The following is a 19,898-nucleotide window of genomic DNA, read 5'->3' as shown; positions in this document are numbered from 1 at the left end:
AAGAGATCTGCTCCCATGACATCAGGAGGCCCATGTATTGGCGAAGCAAGCAGACTACTGGTACTGCAGTGGTTTTGAGGTCCAAAGAGACCCTTGCTGCACTGAAAGCTTTTACCAGCACCAAATTCTTTCATGCCAGCAGGAAAGGGGCAGGAGACTACACCGTCAACACTGAGTGAAAATGGCTTCACAGACGTGAAGAACTACCAGCATTTGCTTGCATCTGATGGAGAGTGTTTGTAGTGTTTCCCAAGACTACAGCTCCGTCAAAACACTAATATCCTGAAGTCAACATCTCTGCTATTCCTGTGCTTTTCGGAGGCAGGATATAAATTTTCATTGCACAAGCTGATCTGCCCTAATTCTCTGTTAGTACATAGGAAGCAGGAGGAAGCTCACTCCACTTGATATATGATAAACCGTATATCACTAAGTATGGCTAACAGAGCCTGGGCACATCCTTGGGAGAGGCTGCAGTGGAAGAGCTGAATTCACACTGCAGCTTTCTTCACTTTCTTCACACTTCAGAGGAAGACTGGTCAAGCCTTTTAGGCTAGACATTCTAGAAGCTAATGTGTGTTCAGGTGGATACCGCTTTTCAGACCGTATCTGCCTAGTATGCAAGCCAAGAACGGCAAATTGAGGAGGTTATTCTTCAGGTGCGTTTGTAAACAAGAAGTTTGTGAGCAAAGCCTTTTCATCTACTTCTTTTTCTGTGAAGCATCAGTGTATTTCAGTGTTGGCAAGTAAAAGTCAGACCTTGACCCTGTGATTTTTTTTGGCATTCTGCTTAGGAGATGAAAAAGTAGCAAGTGTTTTATATGACCTACCCAATTTTTTTTTTTTTTTGTCCTTGTTCCTGTCCTCCCTGATAATCAAGCATAAGTGGCTGACATTGACTAGAGTATTTATAGCACTTTCCATCCTAGGATCTCAAACTATTTTAACTCTGCTGTTGAGACATGAATATAAGATGTCCAACGTGAACACTGCCTAAAAGTTACTCATGGGAACTTCTGCAGGGTGGTACCTGCATTGCTCTACTTCAGCATGGGCGGCCAACCACTTACCCCAGTGTGGTCATGATGGCTTCTGACACCATCACGCGCTCCTGGGTCAGAACTTCAGCCTCTTTCACTGCAAGATTAGGGTTTATCATTAGAGGACAGAAGGCAGAGAATGTTCTTTATATGTATTTAATGTAGGCACATTTTCTAGACATGGATTATGGGGAACACTGGAATACTGAATCTGCCCTGTTAGAAGCTCCTGACCCGGGATACATACTCCCACTCATGATGCAAATAGTTTGCTCCTCTCCCTGTTCACGTAGATGTATGATTGCCCCATTTCTCTACACTGCTCCAGCTATGCTCCTGTAGCTCTTGGTACAGCAAAAAGGTGGGATGCAAAGAAGGATAACAGAAAAATGGAGTCCTTCACAGTGCTGCCCTTACTCCCAGCCTGTACGTGCTTGTCCCCTGTCTTACTGAAGGAATTGTGCCAGGAGAGGCCCTGAAAAGCTCTGCAAAAGGGGAATCAAATAACTCTAGCTGCCTTAAAACAATTCTACAATGCAAAATACCTTAGCAGAGTGAAGCACTCAAAACCATTTTTCAAATGGTGACTTTTTCTAGTTACTTTACACTGCCTTTCTTCCTTTCTTTTTCCTTTGTGCTTAATTGGGTTGTTTCTTAGACTTGTCTTCTGTTTATACAGAAAAGATGCTGCTGTTAATCCAAGATAGGGTCAGAAATCTAAAACATTATAGAAGTAAGGAGTGTAATCATTTGCAAGGCAAGCAAAGTCATGGCTAATCTTGGGAAAATGCATTTTTTTCAGCTGTGATTTGATTAATTTCCTTATCAGTCACACTTGTTTTTCTCTTAGGCACTGTATAAAGGGTAACATAAAGAGCGTGTTTGTATTGTAACAAAGATTTACCATCTGCAACTTCCAGAGTGGCGGTGCAGATGGACTGGCCAGCCTTGTTGGTAGCAATGCACGTATAAGCTCCACTGTACTTCTTTTTAACATCCAACAGGATTAGACTGTGATGCATATTTGAACTGGCAAGTTTATACCCAGGAGTGTCTGGTTTGATCCACAGGATGTCTTCCCGAGACTCTTCTTTCAGCCAAGTAATAGTTGGTGGTGGATGTCCTAAAGGAAAACCAATGCAATGAGCTTTAATTTTCCTAATGGTGTTCCTTCCTTACAATTATGAGCCATGCTGTGAATAAATGCTATTTTGATCTGTTTCCTGATACTTTTCCAACAATAACAGGCATAATTTATAATGAAGGAACATAAACCTTTCTACAGCACACTCATAAGGACATTAAACCTTTTCGTAAAACCAAAACTGTTAATCAGCATATCTTCATAAGACTAATAAGTGTTATTATCCCTGTTTTTACATACAGGAAAAGGGAGGTGAAGATGGGTAAGATGCTTTTCTGTAAAGCACATAAAGTCTCTTACAAAGCTGGGAGTAGCGTCCCAGACTTCAGATACAGGAGATGAGGTTACAATGACTTGGGGTGGAGAGAGTCTAGAATGCGTTGTGAAGTTACGCAATTTAAGTGTTATGCAGAGAGGGAAGGTATCTATCCACTTACCTTCAACTTTTACAGATAATGTGATGCTTGCACCTTTTTTCACCTTTTTATTAGTAAATCTTTCTAGGAACCTTGGTGGTATCAGCTGCTCATGGGAATCTGAAAATGACATTATTGATGAAACATGGTGACAACTTGTGTGTGAATTTAGACTACTGAAAAATTCTTAGGGGTTCTGTTATCACCTGCTATGGCTTCTCTCACCTGTTTCTGAGGGCTCTTCTTTCTCATGAGGATCTGTAACACAAGGAGAAAAAACGACAAATACAAGTACCTTTCTGTCCATGAGTTGAAGAAAAAAAAAAAAAATTACTCCAGGGGATTACCCTTGCAGGAGATATTACACAGAAATGTTGGTACGATTTATAAGAGGCCCTCAGTTTTAATAAAATGAACCATTAAATTTAATGAGGTTGGGCAGAAATAAAATGTATGTTTATGAGACAACAGTCAGACCCTAGAGAAGTGACATGTCTCATCTTTGGGACACACAGTAAATTTATAGGTGAACCAAGATTAAAGCATGTCATCTTTTATCTACGGACTTCCCCACCTCACTTGACTTACCTTGGTAGGCTTTCTCAAGAAAAATAACTATATAAAATTAAAAGAGCAACTGGAATAGAGAAAAGCAGGTACCAAAAATAGTCCAGTACCTACCTTTGACTACCAGCCTGGCTGACGAATATGCAGAACCAGCAGAGTTGATGACAAATATTGAGTACTGGCCAGCATCTGCCTTAGTGACATCACGAATTTCCAGCGAGTGGAATTCCTGTTTATCAGTCTTCAGGATGCGATCCGAGGCCTTTAACGGCTGTCCATTTTTGAACCAGTAGAGACGAGGCTGTGGGTACCCTGCGAGGAGCAGTTACAGACACGGAGAACAGAATGCGTTGGCAACATCGATTTGGGAGCGTCTCCAAACAGGCATATCCTTCTGAGCAGGAACCAAGGAATCCTCAGCTCTGCCCAGGGCTGCTGTTTCAAGGATTTACCCAATTAGGAATGGCTGCAAATTCATGAAATTCTATTTATCTGCTAAAGTTCTTTCCTATCTCTTCAGCGTCTGGCACTCCCCATATTGGCTGCATGTGCAAATGCCTTCCAGGTTGGAAAGGTAACACTTAGGTCTGATTTGCAACATACACAAAGATAAAAGTGGAAGCCAAAACAGTTCTGACCATTTTTACAGACAGCAATTGGAGAAAACAGGAGAATCCCTACCTCTCCCTACCCCAGGCAGTCAACACCAGGAGGACATTTTTGCAGTTTTTAGGTTGTAGCAGCAACCCCCTCATAGAGTAAGGCAAGTCCAGGACTGTTTCATTTATTAAGGAGAATAAAGGACACCCTCACTATCTGTTTTTTATTCCTTATTGCTCCTTCATAACTAATGTGCTCAGAGAATTACAGGACTCAGTTTTCAGAAGCATATGCCTGTAATTATGCCTGGAGACATGGACACAGAATGAGGCAATCTGCCTGAGTCTGCTGCAAAAGGCAACGTTCATCAGCATGAACACATTCTTCTGGCTGTTTTGTGCAAACGTGATGCAAGATGCACGGACTGGGGTCACAGCTGCAGAAGAGCACATCGGAAAACCTTGTCCAGCACTTCAACCTGACAGCAAACCTGGAACAACCGACAGTGCTGCGGGCTCCCCTCACCTTTCACCTTCAGGTGAAATTTAGCCAGTGATGCTCCAGGTGCCACATGAATATCATGAAGCTCATCGAAGATCTGGGGCAATTGCTCCTCCTCAGTGGTAGATTCCTCCTGTTCTCGGCTAAGAAGCAATTAGAATTAGAAAGAAGTCAGCAAGCCAGAAAAGAGTTAGGAATCAAAATCACCTATTTTAGGGTAATTCAGTCTGTGGGTTTTGTCATCATGACAACAGATTCAGCACCATATAACATTAAAAGTAATGGAGTGATACCATGAAGACATATCCAAGCTAGCCTGAAGGCAGCCAGAGCAAGTTTGCACATGATGCTGTTGCAGTTATTGCATCTCAGCTGGTCCGGCTGTTCTTTTATAACATTAAACTGACCCTGCTAGATATAGCAAAAACAGGCTTGACATAAATGTACACATTGATCTTATCAAGTTGGAAGTTAGAAAGAGCTAGAGTTTGATATTTTACCTTGAAATATATTCTTTGGCACTGTAGTAAGAGGATGTCTCTGTTGCATCTGCAGCTGTCTCATAGTCGGTGCTGGTCACTGTTAAATGGATAAGGAAGTGTTTTCTATAATCTGAGCTTTGCAACTATTTTTCTTACTATAACTATAGTTTCCCTACTAATTTGAGTGACTGGCAGGTGGATTTCACGTTGCTACTGCAGCAGGATCCCACACGCCCCTGGATTATGACAAACACCTCTGTTTATCTGAAAAGCTTTGCTCTGAGCCTTGCCTTGGAGTTGGCAAAACCCAACTGAACCCAAGAGGCTTTCAAGTGAAAGATTTTGTGGGCAATGCATACTTTTTTTTAATGTAAATGGTAATTTTCTTGAAAAAAAAAAAATTATCCACCTCTCAGCAGGTGGAGCAGGACCCCTTCCCTTCGTTTTTCTACAGTGATTTTGAGACTTACAGTCCACTCGAAGCTCAGCCTTGGTTGAAGCAACTCCCATGTTGTTTTCAGCGAGGCAACGGTAAACACCCATGTCAGTGGGGACCACAGCTGTGATGATCAGCTGATGGCACCCTTCCTGGTCCTCGTTGATCATGTAATGATCGTTTTCTTCAATAGCTTTCCCATCCTTGAACCAGCGAACTGTGGGGAGCGGTTTGCCAACGACAATGCAGTCAAAGCTGACTGGATATCCATCCTGTACCTCTTGGTTTTGGAGCTCAGTCATGAACACGGGAGCTAAAGTCAGGGTAGTTAGGAGAAAAGAAAGGAAAAACTTGGTTGTGTTAGAAGATGTATTTTAGCTGCTGCCCAGTGACTGAAGACTTCTGTTTTCTAGGTTTTTTAATTGCAGAGTGATAGCTTTTCGCTGTGAAAATAGTAAAGAAGAAACTCCCTGACAAACACGATGAAGATATTCCATAACACCATAAGCATTGCAATACTGCAGCTGCAAACTATACATTGCCTCTGTTCCTCTCCTTGCTAAAATGTCCTGTCTCACTCAGGACTGTTCTGAAAAACGTTTCATTTATTTAAATATAATAATAATAGCATTTATGGCCATATTATTGTAGTAGGGGACATTTCTATTGTGAAAAGCAGCTTCGTAGATAAGTCAATACTTTGCAACCCCCTCCTTCATCACTAATCTCCCTCCTCTCCCTCAAAATGAAAAAGAATAAAAAATTCATCAGTTTTTCCAAAAGTGCAAAGTTTCCAGAAAAATATCTGCACCAAATGAAAAAAAGGGCTTTTTAGAAGTTATTTGTGAGTGAAAAGATAACATTCTGACCTGCTCCAGTTGTCTTTTCCAAAGAATAAACAGGTTTGCTTCACCTACCTGTATCAGAAGTCAGCAAAGGTGGTGGAGGTCTCACTACTGGTGGTGCAAACTTCCCGTGGGTGGGTGGTGTTGCTTTCCCAATACGCAATTCAATTTTTTTAGAGCCTTGTTCCAAAATGTCAATCTCCACGGGAATTCCCAGAGCACCAAACATCTCTCTGAACCGAGTGGCGGCAGTTTTTGCCTCGGACAAGATTTCAAACTTGATGTAGATGTACTGGTCATCCTCACGATATGTCTGGTGGTCGACCACCTCTACATCCCCTTCATCTGCACTGACAAAGAGCTCTTCCTCCACATCAGATATCTCTGTTGAGATCTTGGCCTTGAAGAGTCTATGAAGCCTCCTTCCTGCTTTACGGAAAGCATCATCCAGCTCACTGCCAGACGAGCTCTCTGTCTCACTGTCAGTGCTTTGTTTAGCCTGCTTCTCCTTACGAAGAACTTCAGGTTCCTGAGTGCCGATAACCACCTTAGCACTGTGTGAAACCTTGCCAAATTTATTGGATGCCTCACAGGTGTATTTACCTGCATCTTTCCTGTCCAAGCCAGTGATAATCAAAGAGCAGGTTCCATCACTGTAATTGTCTATGTGATAATAGCGACCGTCTGAAAGCTCTTCCCCATCTTTCAGCCAACGGACTTTCATGTCAGTTTTGCTGTGGGCCACACACTCAAGGTGGAGAGTGCTACCAGGCTCACCAGAGAAATCTTTGAAGGTCTCAGTAAACACTGGGCATTCTTGTTGCTTGATCTCTTTCCTGACTTTGTAGCCTTTGAAAGCAGCCTGGATCTTCACAGCGGCCTTGTTCATGGAAGGATCATCTAAATCTGGTATTTCTGGTTCAGCTGGCTTCGCAGCTGGGGCAGCTGCAACAGTCTCTACACTGGATTTCTCCCGCTGTTCCCATAATTTGCCTGTGGAGATGGACTGAACCTTGCTAGTAACACTGATACTTGTCTTCCCAGCTTTCTTGAGGTAGTTCACCAGTGAAGGAGTCCCAGCTCTAGACTCATCATCTGAGCTTGTGAAAGAGAAATCTGCTTCTCCTGTCCTAGCCAGCTCATCACATGTGGAGTACTCCTCTGAGTAATAGTGAGACATCTCCGCTTCCTCCTTCCTCAACTTCTGAAGCTTCTCATCCTCTTCTGGCACCTCACTGATGGAATCCAAGGTGGGCTCCCGGCTCATCCGACGTTTCTTGGCCAGGGCTTCCCACAGGAGGTGAAGGTCTCCCTCCTGAGCAGCCTCAGGGGGCAAGCTGGGCTGGACATGGCCATCCACCAGCTCTTCTGGTTGGCTTGGAGAGGATGCTTCCTTGGACATCTCTTTTAGCATTGTCACTGTGGGAACTGAGGAGAATTAAATTGATAAGATGTTAAAAGTCTGTAAGTAAGCTCTGAGAAAGCACATGGAAACATTATTCTAAAGCCTGGGCAGAAGAGTATCAGTGGCATTTAACTAAGCATTTTGTTGAGAACAAAATGTGAAATTAATATAATTGGATGTGGTCCTGGGCAACTTGTGCTAGGTGATCCTGCTTTGAGCAGGGGGGTGGACTACACTATCTCCAGAAGTCCTTTCCGACCTCAACTATCCTGTGATTCTATGCATGTGCATAAAACACGGACAAACAATATTTTTTTTCTTCCTCACACAGTTGAACCCAATAAATAAATTTCTGCCCTTCTCGAATGTTGCAGTCAATGAATATCTGGTTAAGATTGTCAGTGGAGCCTGGAAAGCTATTCCAGGCTCATCCTGTCTTACAGCTAGACAGGGCTTCACTGACTGGCTTGAATAGATCTCCACTGGTTGTAATGGGAGCTGAGACTCCCACCTCATATGGAGTTATCTGCCTGTAGATACTTCGGTTTAGATGTGTCTAAGTCTGAAGGTTGTGACTCACCCTCTGGGACACACTGACTTGCCTCTGCATAGTGCCCAGTGCCATTTGAGATGCTCCAGGCTGTCTGGGACACCCACATGCGGCTCTCAGATACAACACAGTGAGTGCTCTGGGTCCCTCTGGAGAAGGAGATGGAGGCCAAGGGTGATATCTCGAAATGCCTCAATGGCACTAGGTGCCTGGGTGCGGGCCACTGAATCCCAGTGTAGGGGCACAATTCAGCTTCCCAAGCACTATGACCCAAAGCCATTCGGAATGTGTAGGACAGGAGGCTGGCAGATACCATGCAGAACATACGAATGAGCCCTCACTTTCTGAAGTGGCAGCTGAAGGCCGGGCAGAATACCCTAAAGCATCTCAAAAGGCACCAGAAACCCCTGTAGAGACAACTGCATCACACCTTAAATATCTGACTCAGGAAAATCTTACCTGAGCAGCTCAAAGCTGTTAGGGATTCAGAAACATACTGGGGAATACTGAACAGGAAGATAACAATTCTTCATGGTTTGTTATCACAGCTTGTAAAAGAAAATGAATTCCAGTCCAAGCTGTGAAGATGCCCCTGGATGTCCACACACAGAACTGATTTAACATCACGGGAATGCACTCTCTGTACCTTCAAGACACAAGCTGGCAACAGATTTGACTTCTGGAGAAACCATGCAAGTATATGTGTCCTGGTCTTCAGGTTTAAATGCATGAATAATGAGTGTCTGCTTTTTTCCATCAGAGAGGATCTCGTATCTCCCTCCAGCTTGTATTTGTTCTTTTCCTTTGAACCACGTCACTCTCTCTTCAGTTTCACTTGATAATTTGCACTCCAAGCGAGCCACCTCCCCTTCTGAGACTGATCCTCCCACCAAAGGATGGGTGACTGTAACTGGAGGCTCTGTAATTACAAAAAAATGAATTAACACAAAGAACAGATCATAATCTGGCTTTAAGGCACTCGAGATCATTCTATAAAATATCCAAGCATCCCATCCTTCATTTATAGATTCTTTAGCTGTTGTAGACAACCCAAGGGAAAAAAAAAAAAAAGACTGGCAACATCCAAAGTTTGCACTTCCAAAGATAATATCAAAATAATTTTACAAGCTTTCCCAGCGGTTAAACCAGCTCCATTTAAATATGTGCATGCAAAAGTGGTTGCATTTTTCACATTCCTGTGTTTATTTGCTGATCTTCATTTACCCATCACGAGTATTCAAGCAGTCCTACAGATTCTAGAAGATCTTAATGTTTAGAAGTGAAGCAGTTCTGAAGTGAGACAAGAAAGAAATAATAAAAAGAATAAAAAAGTCAAGAGATTATTAAAAGTGGCATTCATCCCAGTCTTGAAAGTAAATATATATATATATATTTACGCTAGCTTAGGAAGAGTAAAAATTCTCAAAAAGCATGAAGAATTTAAAAATAAAAATTCTCTGTATCTTTTTTACTTTGGAAGGAGGCCTGCCAACGGCATGCTGTTTGTACGACAATGATACTCAAAATGAAGTCAAGACAAATGCATTAAACGTGGAGATGTTGACTGGGATGTAAAGCACACAGCTGAGTTCCCAAAAGCAGCACACTCCTGAGCGTGTTCTGCCCCTCTGCACATTCCACGGGGGTGAGGGGACCACTGCCCAAAATGCCTTGGGTTTGTTGTAGACAAAGTCAGCATAATGCAGAGTTATCAGGGTCCAGCACTGGCAGTTGTTATGTTGCAAAAACATCATTGCGTGTCTGAGCCTTAAGCAAAAGAGGATTTTTTTTATTATTATTCTCACTTCGAGGAATTTGTTGGGCACTCGGCTATCACAGAAAGAGTTGCAAGAAAAGAAAGATTGAGGGAGTGGCTCTCCATCCCACTGTAGCTTCCAAAGTTTCACCAGAAGACAGCAAAGGAACTGTGTCCTGCAGCATTTCTTTGTGGGGGTTATTGAAAAAGATACACAAATAATACAACGAAAGAGAAAGATGGGTGAAGAAGACAACACTGCCCACCCACTGCATTGGTGCCAGGGTCTTGGTTACCCTGAATGCATTCCAACATGCCCCTTTTGACTCATTCCATCCTAACTCCACCAGAAAAGAAACTCATGGTGACCAGACAACACATGGATGCAGTGCAGGCTGCGAGACAGCTTGATGCAGTTTGGAGAAAATAAGTGTTGAGTACTAACAATGCAGCAGGTTTTGTTCGCGGCAGCCCAGAACAATTTTTCCAAGCTCTTTCTCCTCTATTGTGTTGGCAGCAAAGCACTGAAAGACGTTGCAGAGTGAACTCTTCCAGGAGATGCCTGGAACAGGTGAAGCAGGCATGCCATGCGAAACACAAGGTCTACAGCAGCTTGCAGTCCTCCATGGGGGCATCCCTCCGTTCTCACCTAGCCGCACCATCTGAGGGAAGTGCACTGGCTCGCTGGCCCCAACTTTGTTTATAGCCGAGACGCGGAATCTGTAGGGTTCACCTGGGGTGAGATCGTCCACCATAAACTCCGTGTTTTGAATAATGCCCTTGCTGCACGACTGCCAGCCAATACCTGGGATTTTCCTCTCCACGTTGTAGCCTAGGATGTCACAACCACCGTCGCTCAACGGCTTGTACCAAGACAGAGTTACAGAATGGCTGTTCTTACTTAACACTTCTGGGTCTTCAGGTGGATCGGGGTGGGCTGAAGGCACAACAGAGGTCCCGTGATGTACAACATGAGCAATAATGCTTTACACTAAAACAACCAAGAGCCTTCTACAAGCAACAAGAAGGAAGAGCAACAGATTCAGTATCTGTCTTATTGTAAAGTTGAGTGGGTACATGCCCATGACAGTGAGACACACCTGTGCACCACTGAGTTTTCTTTTGTCTGCCCTGATCTACACTGCTAATGACAAACATTCATTTTCCAACCGCCATCTCACATACTTAATGTCACATATTGCTGTGATTTTTTTTACTGCTGCTTTTTCCCACCCAGCTCAAAATAAAGATCACCCTATGCTTAGAAGGGCTTAGAAGACAGAAATAATTCTTTTAGTCTTCAAGTTCAAGGCATTTACCAAGTAAATGACCTGCCACGATGTACCAATCCAACTAATTAAAGTCAAATAAGGTCAACAGCCAGCTCTTTAATTCTGGACACCACAAACATAACATAAAAGCTTCTTTTCTCTATTTTCAGCCAAATTTCATACAGAAAACCTGTCAACAGGAGGAGTTCATGAGGATAGTATTTTGCAGTTCCTAAAATGTAGGTGCTCAAAATAAGATAACGCTGGTTTAAATCAGTCAACAACCAATTTTTTTGTGGAAATGGCTGGAATATATCAGAGATCTCTCAAGTCTCAGAAATCATTAGACAGACAGACTACCTATAATAATTTAAAGAACGGATGGTGAATCAGTAGCTCTTGAACATCTCCACTACAATGTACAGAAAAACACCTTGCAATTATCTCATAACCATCACCGGGGTTGTGCTGGCGTGACCATTGCTGGGTGACCCACCTATCCCACTGTGGGAAGGAACCAGGCCTTGGGTGCTGGAATGGACATTGACAAATCATTGGTCTAACCTGCCCCATGAGGGAATTAGGGAACGATCATCTTTTCTACTTGTGAGGTACTTGAAGAGCTATTAACTCTTGTATCTCTCAAGTAAAGGGTGTATGTTCATGGATCTCACCCACATGAAGATTTTAATATGCAACTCATTAATCTCAAAAACTGGTTGCCCGCACTTGAGTAGATTAGCAGATTTCAAAAGGTTCTCTGCTGCCCTGGATAATTTTTCCATGTGCACTCTAGCTCAGCTCCCTCCTGTGTCCACATTTGCTGAGGGTGATATTGAACTCTGAGTAAATTGATTTCCGTTAAACTCTTTGTTACATTTTACAAAAGACTGCAGCTAAAGGAAGCTGGTGAACATCTCTACCATCGCTGCCTGATACAATTTTCTTCTGATGAGGTGGACTATTTCTGGTCAAAGAACAAGTTGCCCAGTAGCATCCTCTCAGACTAAGAACACCAGCTTGGGACATGCAAGGCAAAGAGAAAAGAATCAGTACAAAGATTAGAAAATTCAATGTTGTAGCTCAATACCAAAGTCTGAGATTTCAACTGCCACTGGGCTAAAATCACAGACACTTACCTATCACAGATAACTTGGCTGATGTAATTGCTTCCCTGGAAGCAAAGGTCACCTCCCCAGAATGATGCGGTTGGGCTTTTTTCAGAATAAGTTTGTATTTGTTTCCATCTGTTTGTACCTCCCAGTCCTCATCCGACTGGATCTCTATGTCATTACTATACCAGGCAACTTCAGTAATTGGCACAGCTTCACTTAGAACGCAGCTAAATGTAGCTGTCTCCCCTGGAGAGACTTCCACATCTGTGAGAGGCTGCAAGATCTGTAGGCGCCATCCTGTAGATAAAAATAGGTAATCAAGCCCTCAGTTACAGAAACAAACACAAGCAAGAGATTTTGAGAATATTTATGCTGAAGCTCTGGACAGTCAGACCTTAGAGAGCAAGGAGATCGCTAAAAGGGAGGTTATGTATATTATTAGAACAGAAGGTATCATTGAGGACTTAAACTTTTCAAAACTTTCAGGAGCAAAACCCAGCCTAGCAATGTCTGTCTTTCCCAAGTAGCAGAAAACCACAATGGAGATACCATACTATAACTAAGGATGGTTGTTCTTGTACTTGAAAGGGGCTCTGATCCCCACAGGGGTCTCCAGTAATAGCATAAAATACAAGGATGCAGAGATAATATTGTTGCTGATATAACTCTCATCTCTAAAGCCCTGAAGTACCTATAAACACAACGCAACTCATCAGAATAATGACAACTGTCAGACGGTCATTTGCTGCTAACTCATTGCCAACTGATGCTGCTTATCTCTGTGTCATGGCATAGGGAACAAGAAAAAAAGGAAATTGTAAAACATCATCCATTTATTGCGTGGGAAGAAGATTTCGGTAAGAAGCAAGGAACAAATGCAACTTTTACTCTCTGCTACTCATCGTATTTTCCTGGTTCATTTGCCCTTTCCAACCAGAAACTTAAGACTCCCCATGCATGAGTGTTTCAGTTACCTTTCACCGTCAGGAAGGCTGAGGTCACTGCATCGCTGCACGTAAAAGTCACCCTGCAGCTGTCCTGGGCAGTTAGGTTCTTCAGCAGCAGAAGATGCCTGCGTCCATTTTCAAAGTAAACCATCTCAGTGTTTTCTGTAGTTTTGGCAGGTTCATCGTCAATCAGCCAGTTGTAATTGTAGCACTCGGGCTTGGAAAGATAGCATTCAAACAGGGCTTCCCCTCCTTCCACGGCTTCCACGTTCTCCAAGCCCTGGACAATGCTGTTCTTGGCTAGCGAAGAAGGACAACGAACAGTATTAATTGTTTGGCCATGCATATCTGAAAATTAACAAGCCTTGGACCACTGGATGATTCCCACTGCTGGAAAGCTGATGGAAAGGATGTGGATGTGATAAACTGTGCTTGTAGGTTTAGTTGTTGATTTCAACCATACTCTAACACAATACTATATTTGAAAACATTTTAAGTAGTGAGATAGTTTAAAAATAACGATAAACCTCTAGGACTTCTAGCATTTCATCTAGACTTCCGCCAGCAACCTGACTTCTCTTTTTACAAATAAAGAAAAAAAATGTTGGTGCTTATATGAATCGGGCCAATAGGCGATAGAAAGAGATAGCTCAGGAAGAGAAAGTATAATCAAATTCCTTCTGTCCCACAGCAGGAAACATTTCCCACAGATCTCCCAGGCAGTGCAATTATCATCATAATTGGGGAGATATGAATCCACAGACAGCTCGTGATAAAATCTTACTACCTTTCATGCAAAGCAAATATGAGAGAATATTAGAGCTGGCAAAGCTCTAGTGACTGTCATCTGAGTTAACAAGTCTGCCTCTAGGAAACACACAAAAAGTTAAAATCTGTATTAACAGTATTTTGAATAGTAAATTTCTGAATTCTTACAAAAGCTCTGTGATAATATATTAGGTTTATTTTCTCATGCGCGTGTGGTGAATTGTGCGGTCAGAAACATGCACGTATCTACGCGCTCCATTTGCCTGCAGAGTCATGCGCCAGTTGGCATTTCTACATAAGCAATCAGCCTGATGCAAAATTAAACCTGGGCTGGTGCATGTGAATATAATGCGTGTTAGACCAGCTACATGGACAAATTACATGCACAACAGTGGGAACACACGGTTGAGTAAATACAGTTTACGCAAATACTATACAATGGTCAGCATGATCTATAATATAAACGAATGCCACGAGACATTCCTGTTTAGATTGCTATAACCATTATCTGGAACTGTTCTAAGCAAAAAGGAAAAAAAAAAAAAATGCTGAACAATTTATTTAATAGCAAAAAAAGAAGAAAAGCATGAGTTACTAAAAAAATTATGTATTTTATAATATTCGTACTTATGGATAACAATGAGGGGTCTGTAAATCCTTGGAGAATGTATAATTTTGTTAGAACAGATCCAAGCTGTTTATTTGTGCACTTTTGGAGCACTGGATTCCCTAACTATGAAAAGCAGCCAATTGCCAATCCTGCCTCCTCTGGGATGCTTTTAGATTATGCTCATTAACATCTTTTTAAAATCCCTAAAATGGAAAGCGCCTATCAATGTAGAAAACATTATAATAACTAATACCCTGCTCCTCTATACTCACAACTCTGGTTAAGCAAGAAGGCATAATTGCCTAACAAAACACAAATATTCAGAAATCAAATCAGAACCGTTGCTTTTGCTGATCACACTAATTCACCTGGTGACTGAAAACAATAATTCCATACACAGCAGAAAAAAATAAGAAACATCAACGTAAAATCCTAAACCTATTGTTAATATTTTTATTTACTGTTTCTCAGGGCCCTCACAAATGCTGATGCCAAGTGAGAAGGTAATTCCTGAGTGATCAGTATTTGAAATAAGTAAAATACCAAGCTACCTTAGCTTAGCTGAAAATAAAATGAAATTCCACACTATCCATTAGCTACTGGTTTTAAGGCACACCGTGTGTAAAAAGCACTCTGTAACAGCAAAATGTACTCTTATTATTCCTTTGGACCAACATTACACCTGCGATTTTACAATAATTCAGCAGGACACATCCCATTGCACTGATGTTCCAGTTCATTGCAGAAGAGGTATGATGTGTAAGTGGTGTAATAAGTGAGCGTTAACTAGAACTAAGCTCCAGTGAAATGCTGCAGTTTCATATTCAGTTTCCATTAACTCCCAACTACTTTTGTCATCGTTATCAGTACTGGAGTGAACACCAAAGAGCGGGTATCTGATGTGTCACTTATTGTGGGGTGCTGCCATGACTTTTCCACCTCTCTTATTTGGAACCCATGATAGTCTTCCTCTTTGGCTGGAAGACCTCACCTTGAACATCAAGTGCAGCCATCACTTTAATGCCTTCAGCTTCGCAAGAATAGATGCCAGTGTCTTCTGGTACCGTAGGTTTAATTTTTAGCATGCTTACATTCCAGTCCTGATCGATAATCACTCGCTGCCCATCTGCATGTATTTCCTGATCATTTTTCTTCCATATGGCGTGTACTGGCCTAGAATATTGGCATATGAACTCTGCTGTGCCATCTTCATCAACAGTTATATCCTGCATGGGACTGACCACTTCAATGGTTGGATCTGTTAACCAACACGTCAGGAAGGACATGCATTAGTGGATCCTCATGGAAATTGCAACTTAGAGATTTTTGACAAGCACAGAACCTGTGGGGAGCAAGCAGAGTGACAGTGCAAGCACGAAGCTGGCTGGGCACACTGGGGATTAGCAGTTTAGTCTGTGCGTGTGTCAGCATCAAGCAGGATTGAAGCAAAACTGGTACATTAGAATATAACTATCACACTGGAAAATGGGCCACCAGCAATTAAGGCTTGTGCTTTAACAGTCCTGAATATGAACTTCTGTGCAGACCATCTGCTGGGATTCCCTCCGGGCTTAGTTTTTCTCCCAGCATTGCTGAAATCCTCTAGACTAGGAAGTGCTGGATGCGAAACACTTCTGCTTCCCAGAACGTGTCAGGAGCGCAAGTGTGAGACAGAGGACTGCAATGGATGGGCTGCTGCGAGTGGTTCCCTGTAACTCTTAACCTCACATAGCAACAGGAAAATGCCACAAACTCTACTGGAGGCTCCTTGTATGAGCAAACTGCAACTGCTCACTGGAAAGAAATGTAATACTCGAATGCAAATACTCATTTCTGTCCTGTCGTGGTGATGGCTATATGTCAGGAGTCACTGGCAGCATGAGGAGCAAAGATCCAGGACAACTGTAACAAAAAAGGGCACTTCACAGGAGACATGTACTTATTGTTTTGATTAACTATATGTTCCTCTGCAGCAGAGACATAGTTTGGGGAAAAATAAAATTATTTCCTTTACAATAGCTGAGCCGGAGATGCAGCATGAACCATTGCAACCTCAGGTTGAGAGCCCATAAAATGCTGAGAGCAGCTGGATATGCAGCACCTCTGAAGAAGGTGAGATCCATAAGGCTGCTTTTAGGCATCCAGTCTTTCTTCTAAAATACTACTTCTGCTTCTTGGGAGGCAGCTGTAGGGCACAGTAGATCTATCTAACCCCAAAATATTGTGAGCTTCCAAAGCAGCCGAGGAGTCCTTCCTGAGATGTCAAATCGGACCACTCACATGCAACTGCAATATATATGCTAAAAAGAAAAATCTCAATGAAGTGTGAAAATGGAAGTCTGTCTGCAACGTCCTTCTCAGCAGAACTATGTCAACTTCCCCAAAAAATTGATAGGGCTACAATGGGACATAAAAAGATGACAGTCAGAGAAAGCTGATATATGTCCTTATCTTTCAAATAGTTGTTCTGATCACAAACCAGCTTGAATAAACTACACTGGACCTCTGTCTGGAATGCTCCTCTTGAAACTGGGGCATCAGGTTGAGAATTTGGGATGCTACCAGCAGACCTTGGGAAACAAAGATGAGTTTTGCAAACGTCTTTTGGAAACTTGTTGCAAGGCTTCATCCTGTTCTCTAAGGCTCTCTCTACCACTCCGTGTGTCTGCATGTGTGTTTACGGAGAGGAGGCATCAATGGCAGATCATGGAAATGTTTTGGTTACCCCAGGACTGAAGAAGCAAGAAGGTATCTGTGCAGCTGGGGAGTACAATACCATCTCCTTTCATAAGATGCAGATATATGCTCCTCACAGTAAATGTCACCTGTGGTCTTGGAGAAGAAAGGTGTCCTGGTTCCACTGCCCATTGCTCTTTGCCACTGCTAGGCTAAGACGTTGGTGGCCCTATTCACCCATGCAGAATGGCAGAAAGCTCCTTGGGACTTAGAAGCCAACGTGTACATTGGGGCCTGTAATTCTCACCCTGCCCAAAGGGGTCAGAAGAAGGCAGCAGCTCCTTCAACGTTTTCCATTTTCCCCCCACCCATACATGAAGATGCTGTCATGCTGGGCCACTGAACGAATGCAGTTGTAGGGCAATGATATTGTGAAGGCCCAACAAGAAAAGCTGTTATAAGATCTTGCTTATTATAGAATATATCCAGTTACAAGCATGCCTTACAGCAGGAGAACGGGGCACATGGAACAGAGAGAAAGACAACTTGTTCCTTGATGAAGAACAAGCCATGGATAGCTAGATAGACTGAAATGCACCTAGTTCAAAGACAGGTCTATTTTTAAATTTCTGGACAAAACGAAGTGCATGAAATTGGCTGTTAATACAAGCACAGTTAGAATTTTACTAGTATTTTACTTTCCTATTAAATCAAGCGTTATTGAGCACAGTGTAACTGGGGTGTTTTTTAAATAACTTTCTCATCCTAATCCAATTATACTCATATACTGCTGTGATTCAGGTTCACATTAAAGAAATCTTGCCTTAATAGAAGCACAAAATACCCACGTACATATGTGTACTAGCGTGAGCTGTGGGGTTGGACTAGATGATGTCCAGGGGTCCCTTCCAACATCAATGATGCTGTGATTCTGTGAAATTAAAACTTCTCAGGAGCCCTTTATTTGACTGAGTAGAATATCTAACGATGCATATATTTTTAATTTATGTTTTAGTTTAGAACTCCACCGGAGTTCTTTGCCTAGAGAGCCCAGAATCAGGTTCTGTCTCTGGAAATGGGAAACTCAAAATTGATACAAATGGACATGGGATTTGTGGTGTTTGCACGCTATGTTGTTCCTGCATCATTCTGATATTAGGAAGAAGTGATTTGGCATTTTATCTTTGCAGAGAGTTACATTTTCTGAATGTACAAGGGACACATTATACAGAGAAGGAGACATCAACCACTGCCTACAATTCCATATTGTGGATCATTCCTGTTAGGGTAGACAGTTATAGCACGGAGGTAGATTTTAATAAAGAACTCTTAGCCCTTTATATCTCCATATATACAAACCCCTTTACCAAGCAAGGAAAAAGTGTTATTTTTGTCTGAAAAATAACAACTTTTCCCAATGGCTATAAAAGGACTGGATGTGAAGGAGCTTGCTTTATCAAGTCTGGAGCTCAGTGTTATTTGCGGCTTGTGGCTACCCTTACCAAATGAGAAAAATATTTATTCAACAGACCAGAAAGCTTTGCTAGTGCAGTGATGACCATTACTATTCTGGCAGTCAACAAACAAGGTTCATTTTGTCACTGTGTTACTGCAATATCATATACCCTTTGGTTTCCAGGAAGAGCTCTGCAGCCATCAATATAACAGCCCAAAGTCTTGTCTTGGGAACATACTGAGCTCAAGCACCAATAGCCTAGCTATGGAGCAGCACAGTAGTGATTTTGTGAATTTCCAGCTATGTAATATTTTGTGGTATTGTAAAAACAGTTGAAGGGGGGATAAAAAAAAAAATCAGGTGCTACCACAGTGGTTTATGTCCAGCTCTACTTAGATGTCAAGTGAAAGCAGCAGCCCTGACCCTGCAACCCTTCCTCACCTGAACCACTGAAGAAAAAAAAAAAAAATCAATGTGATTGTACCTATAAGACTTCTGGCGTGAGTATAGGTGACTTGCAGAAGTGGAGGGCTGCAGGACACAGAAGACCTGTGAAGGGATTTAGTAAGGGTAGCCTGGAAGGCAGAAGCACTAGCGCACTGAGCAAGTCCAGAGGTGGCCATGTGTTTCTTTCTAACAACAAAATACCTTTGACCAATAATTTAGCTGAAGATATAAGGGACCCAGCTCTGAAGGTGACAGTGCCTGAGTCATGGCACGCCACATCGTTTAGGGTTAAAGTGTGAATCATCCCGTCCTGCTCAGAGATTTCAGTCACAAAGTTGTTGTGAAGGGGAGATCCATCGAGCCACCACTGCACGTTCTTCACGCCCGGGTGCGAGAGCTCGCAGGTGAATGTGGCTGACTCACCCACGAAGACGTCTGTGTTCTTTAAACCAGAAACTATGACTGCTGCTTCTTCTGTATAACAGAGCAAGAGAAGGTGCCAAAGGAAAACAAAAGCATAAACATATACATGTCGCTTCCTGCAGAACTAGCCCAAGCAACAGTGCCAGTTGTCCAGCAGAGTTAAACTTGTAATGCTGTTCCAGGGAAAAAAGAGCTAAAATTTTCTTTAAGGGATTTAGAAACCACTTTCCATCCTTAACCTGCTTGGAAACGCAGTGTGTGTGTCTGCAAACACTGTTTCATTGGGAGGAAACTCTACTCCATGACCAGGTCATGACTGGCTCTCCTGTGCGTTGCAACCATCTGCACTGACATTGTATGAGGTGGGAGGCAGAGAGGTAGCTTAAGATTCAAATGTTTTCTTACAGCGTGTTAAAAGAGTAATAAGAATATCAGCAATGGTA

At 42.4% G+C, this 19,898-nt stretch overlaps 1 protein-coding gene across 3 annotated transcripts in view; it reads right to left on the bottom strand.

Moving 5' to 3' along the window:
• The window catches only part of OBSCN (obscurin, cytoskeletal calmodulin and titin-interacting RhoGEF), a 200,088-nt gene that overhangs the window by 63,358 nt on the left and 116,832 nt on the right, over window positions 1-19,898 (bottom strand). For all 3 annotated transcript variants that reach the window (XM_075492235.1, XM_075492232.1, XM_075492233.1), the window contains 15 exons: window positions 19,234-19,506; window positions 15,445-15,711; window positions 13,103-13,375; window positions 12,153-12,425; window positions 10,392-10,679; window positions 8,633-8,905; window positions 6,104-7,459; window positions 5,221-5,499; window positions 4,769-4,847; window positions 4,293-4,411; window positions 3,282-3,479; window positions 2,826-2,858; window positions 2,622-2,720; window positions 1,945-2,163; window positions 1,071-1,137 (listed from right to left, as the gene is read on the bottom strand). In XM_075492235.1, the coding sequence (XP_075348350.1) occupies window positions 1,071-1,137; window positions 1,945-2,163; window positions 2,622-2,720; window positions 2,826-2,858; window positions 3,282-3,479; window positions 4,293-4,411; window positions 4,769-4,847; window positions 5,221-5,499; window positions 6,104-7,459; window positions 8,633-8,905; window positions 10,392-10,679; window positions 12,153-12,425; window positions 13,103-13,375; window positions 15,445-15,711; window positions 19,234-19,506 (4,096 nt within the window). The remainder of the gene's footprint in view (window positions 1-1,070; window positions 1,138-1,944; window positions 2,164-2,621; window positions 2,721-2,825; window positions 2,859-3,281; window positions 3,480-4,292; window positions 4,412-4,768; window positions 4,848-5,220; window positions 5,500-6,103; window positions 7,460-8,632; window positions 8,906-10,391; window positions 10,680-12,152; window positions 12,426-13,102; window positions 13,376-15,444; window positions 15,712-19,233; window positions 19,507-19,898) is intronic.

The sequence above is a fragment of the Mycteria americana genome, chromosome 2 (genome assembly GCF_035582795.1).
Source record: "Mycteria americana isolate JAX WOST 10 ecotype Jacksonville Zoo and Gardens chromosome 2, USCA_MyAme_1.0, whole genome shotgun sequence".
Lineage (NCBI taxonomy): Eukaryota > Metazoa > Chordata > Aves > Ciconiiformes > Ciconiidae > Mycteria > Mycteria americana.
Note: the sequence above shows the minus strand (reverse complement) of the source record. Positions and strands in the feature narration are given on the sequence as shown.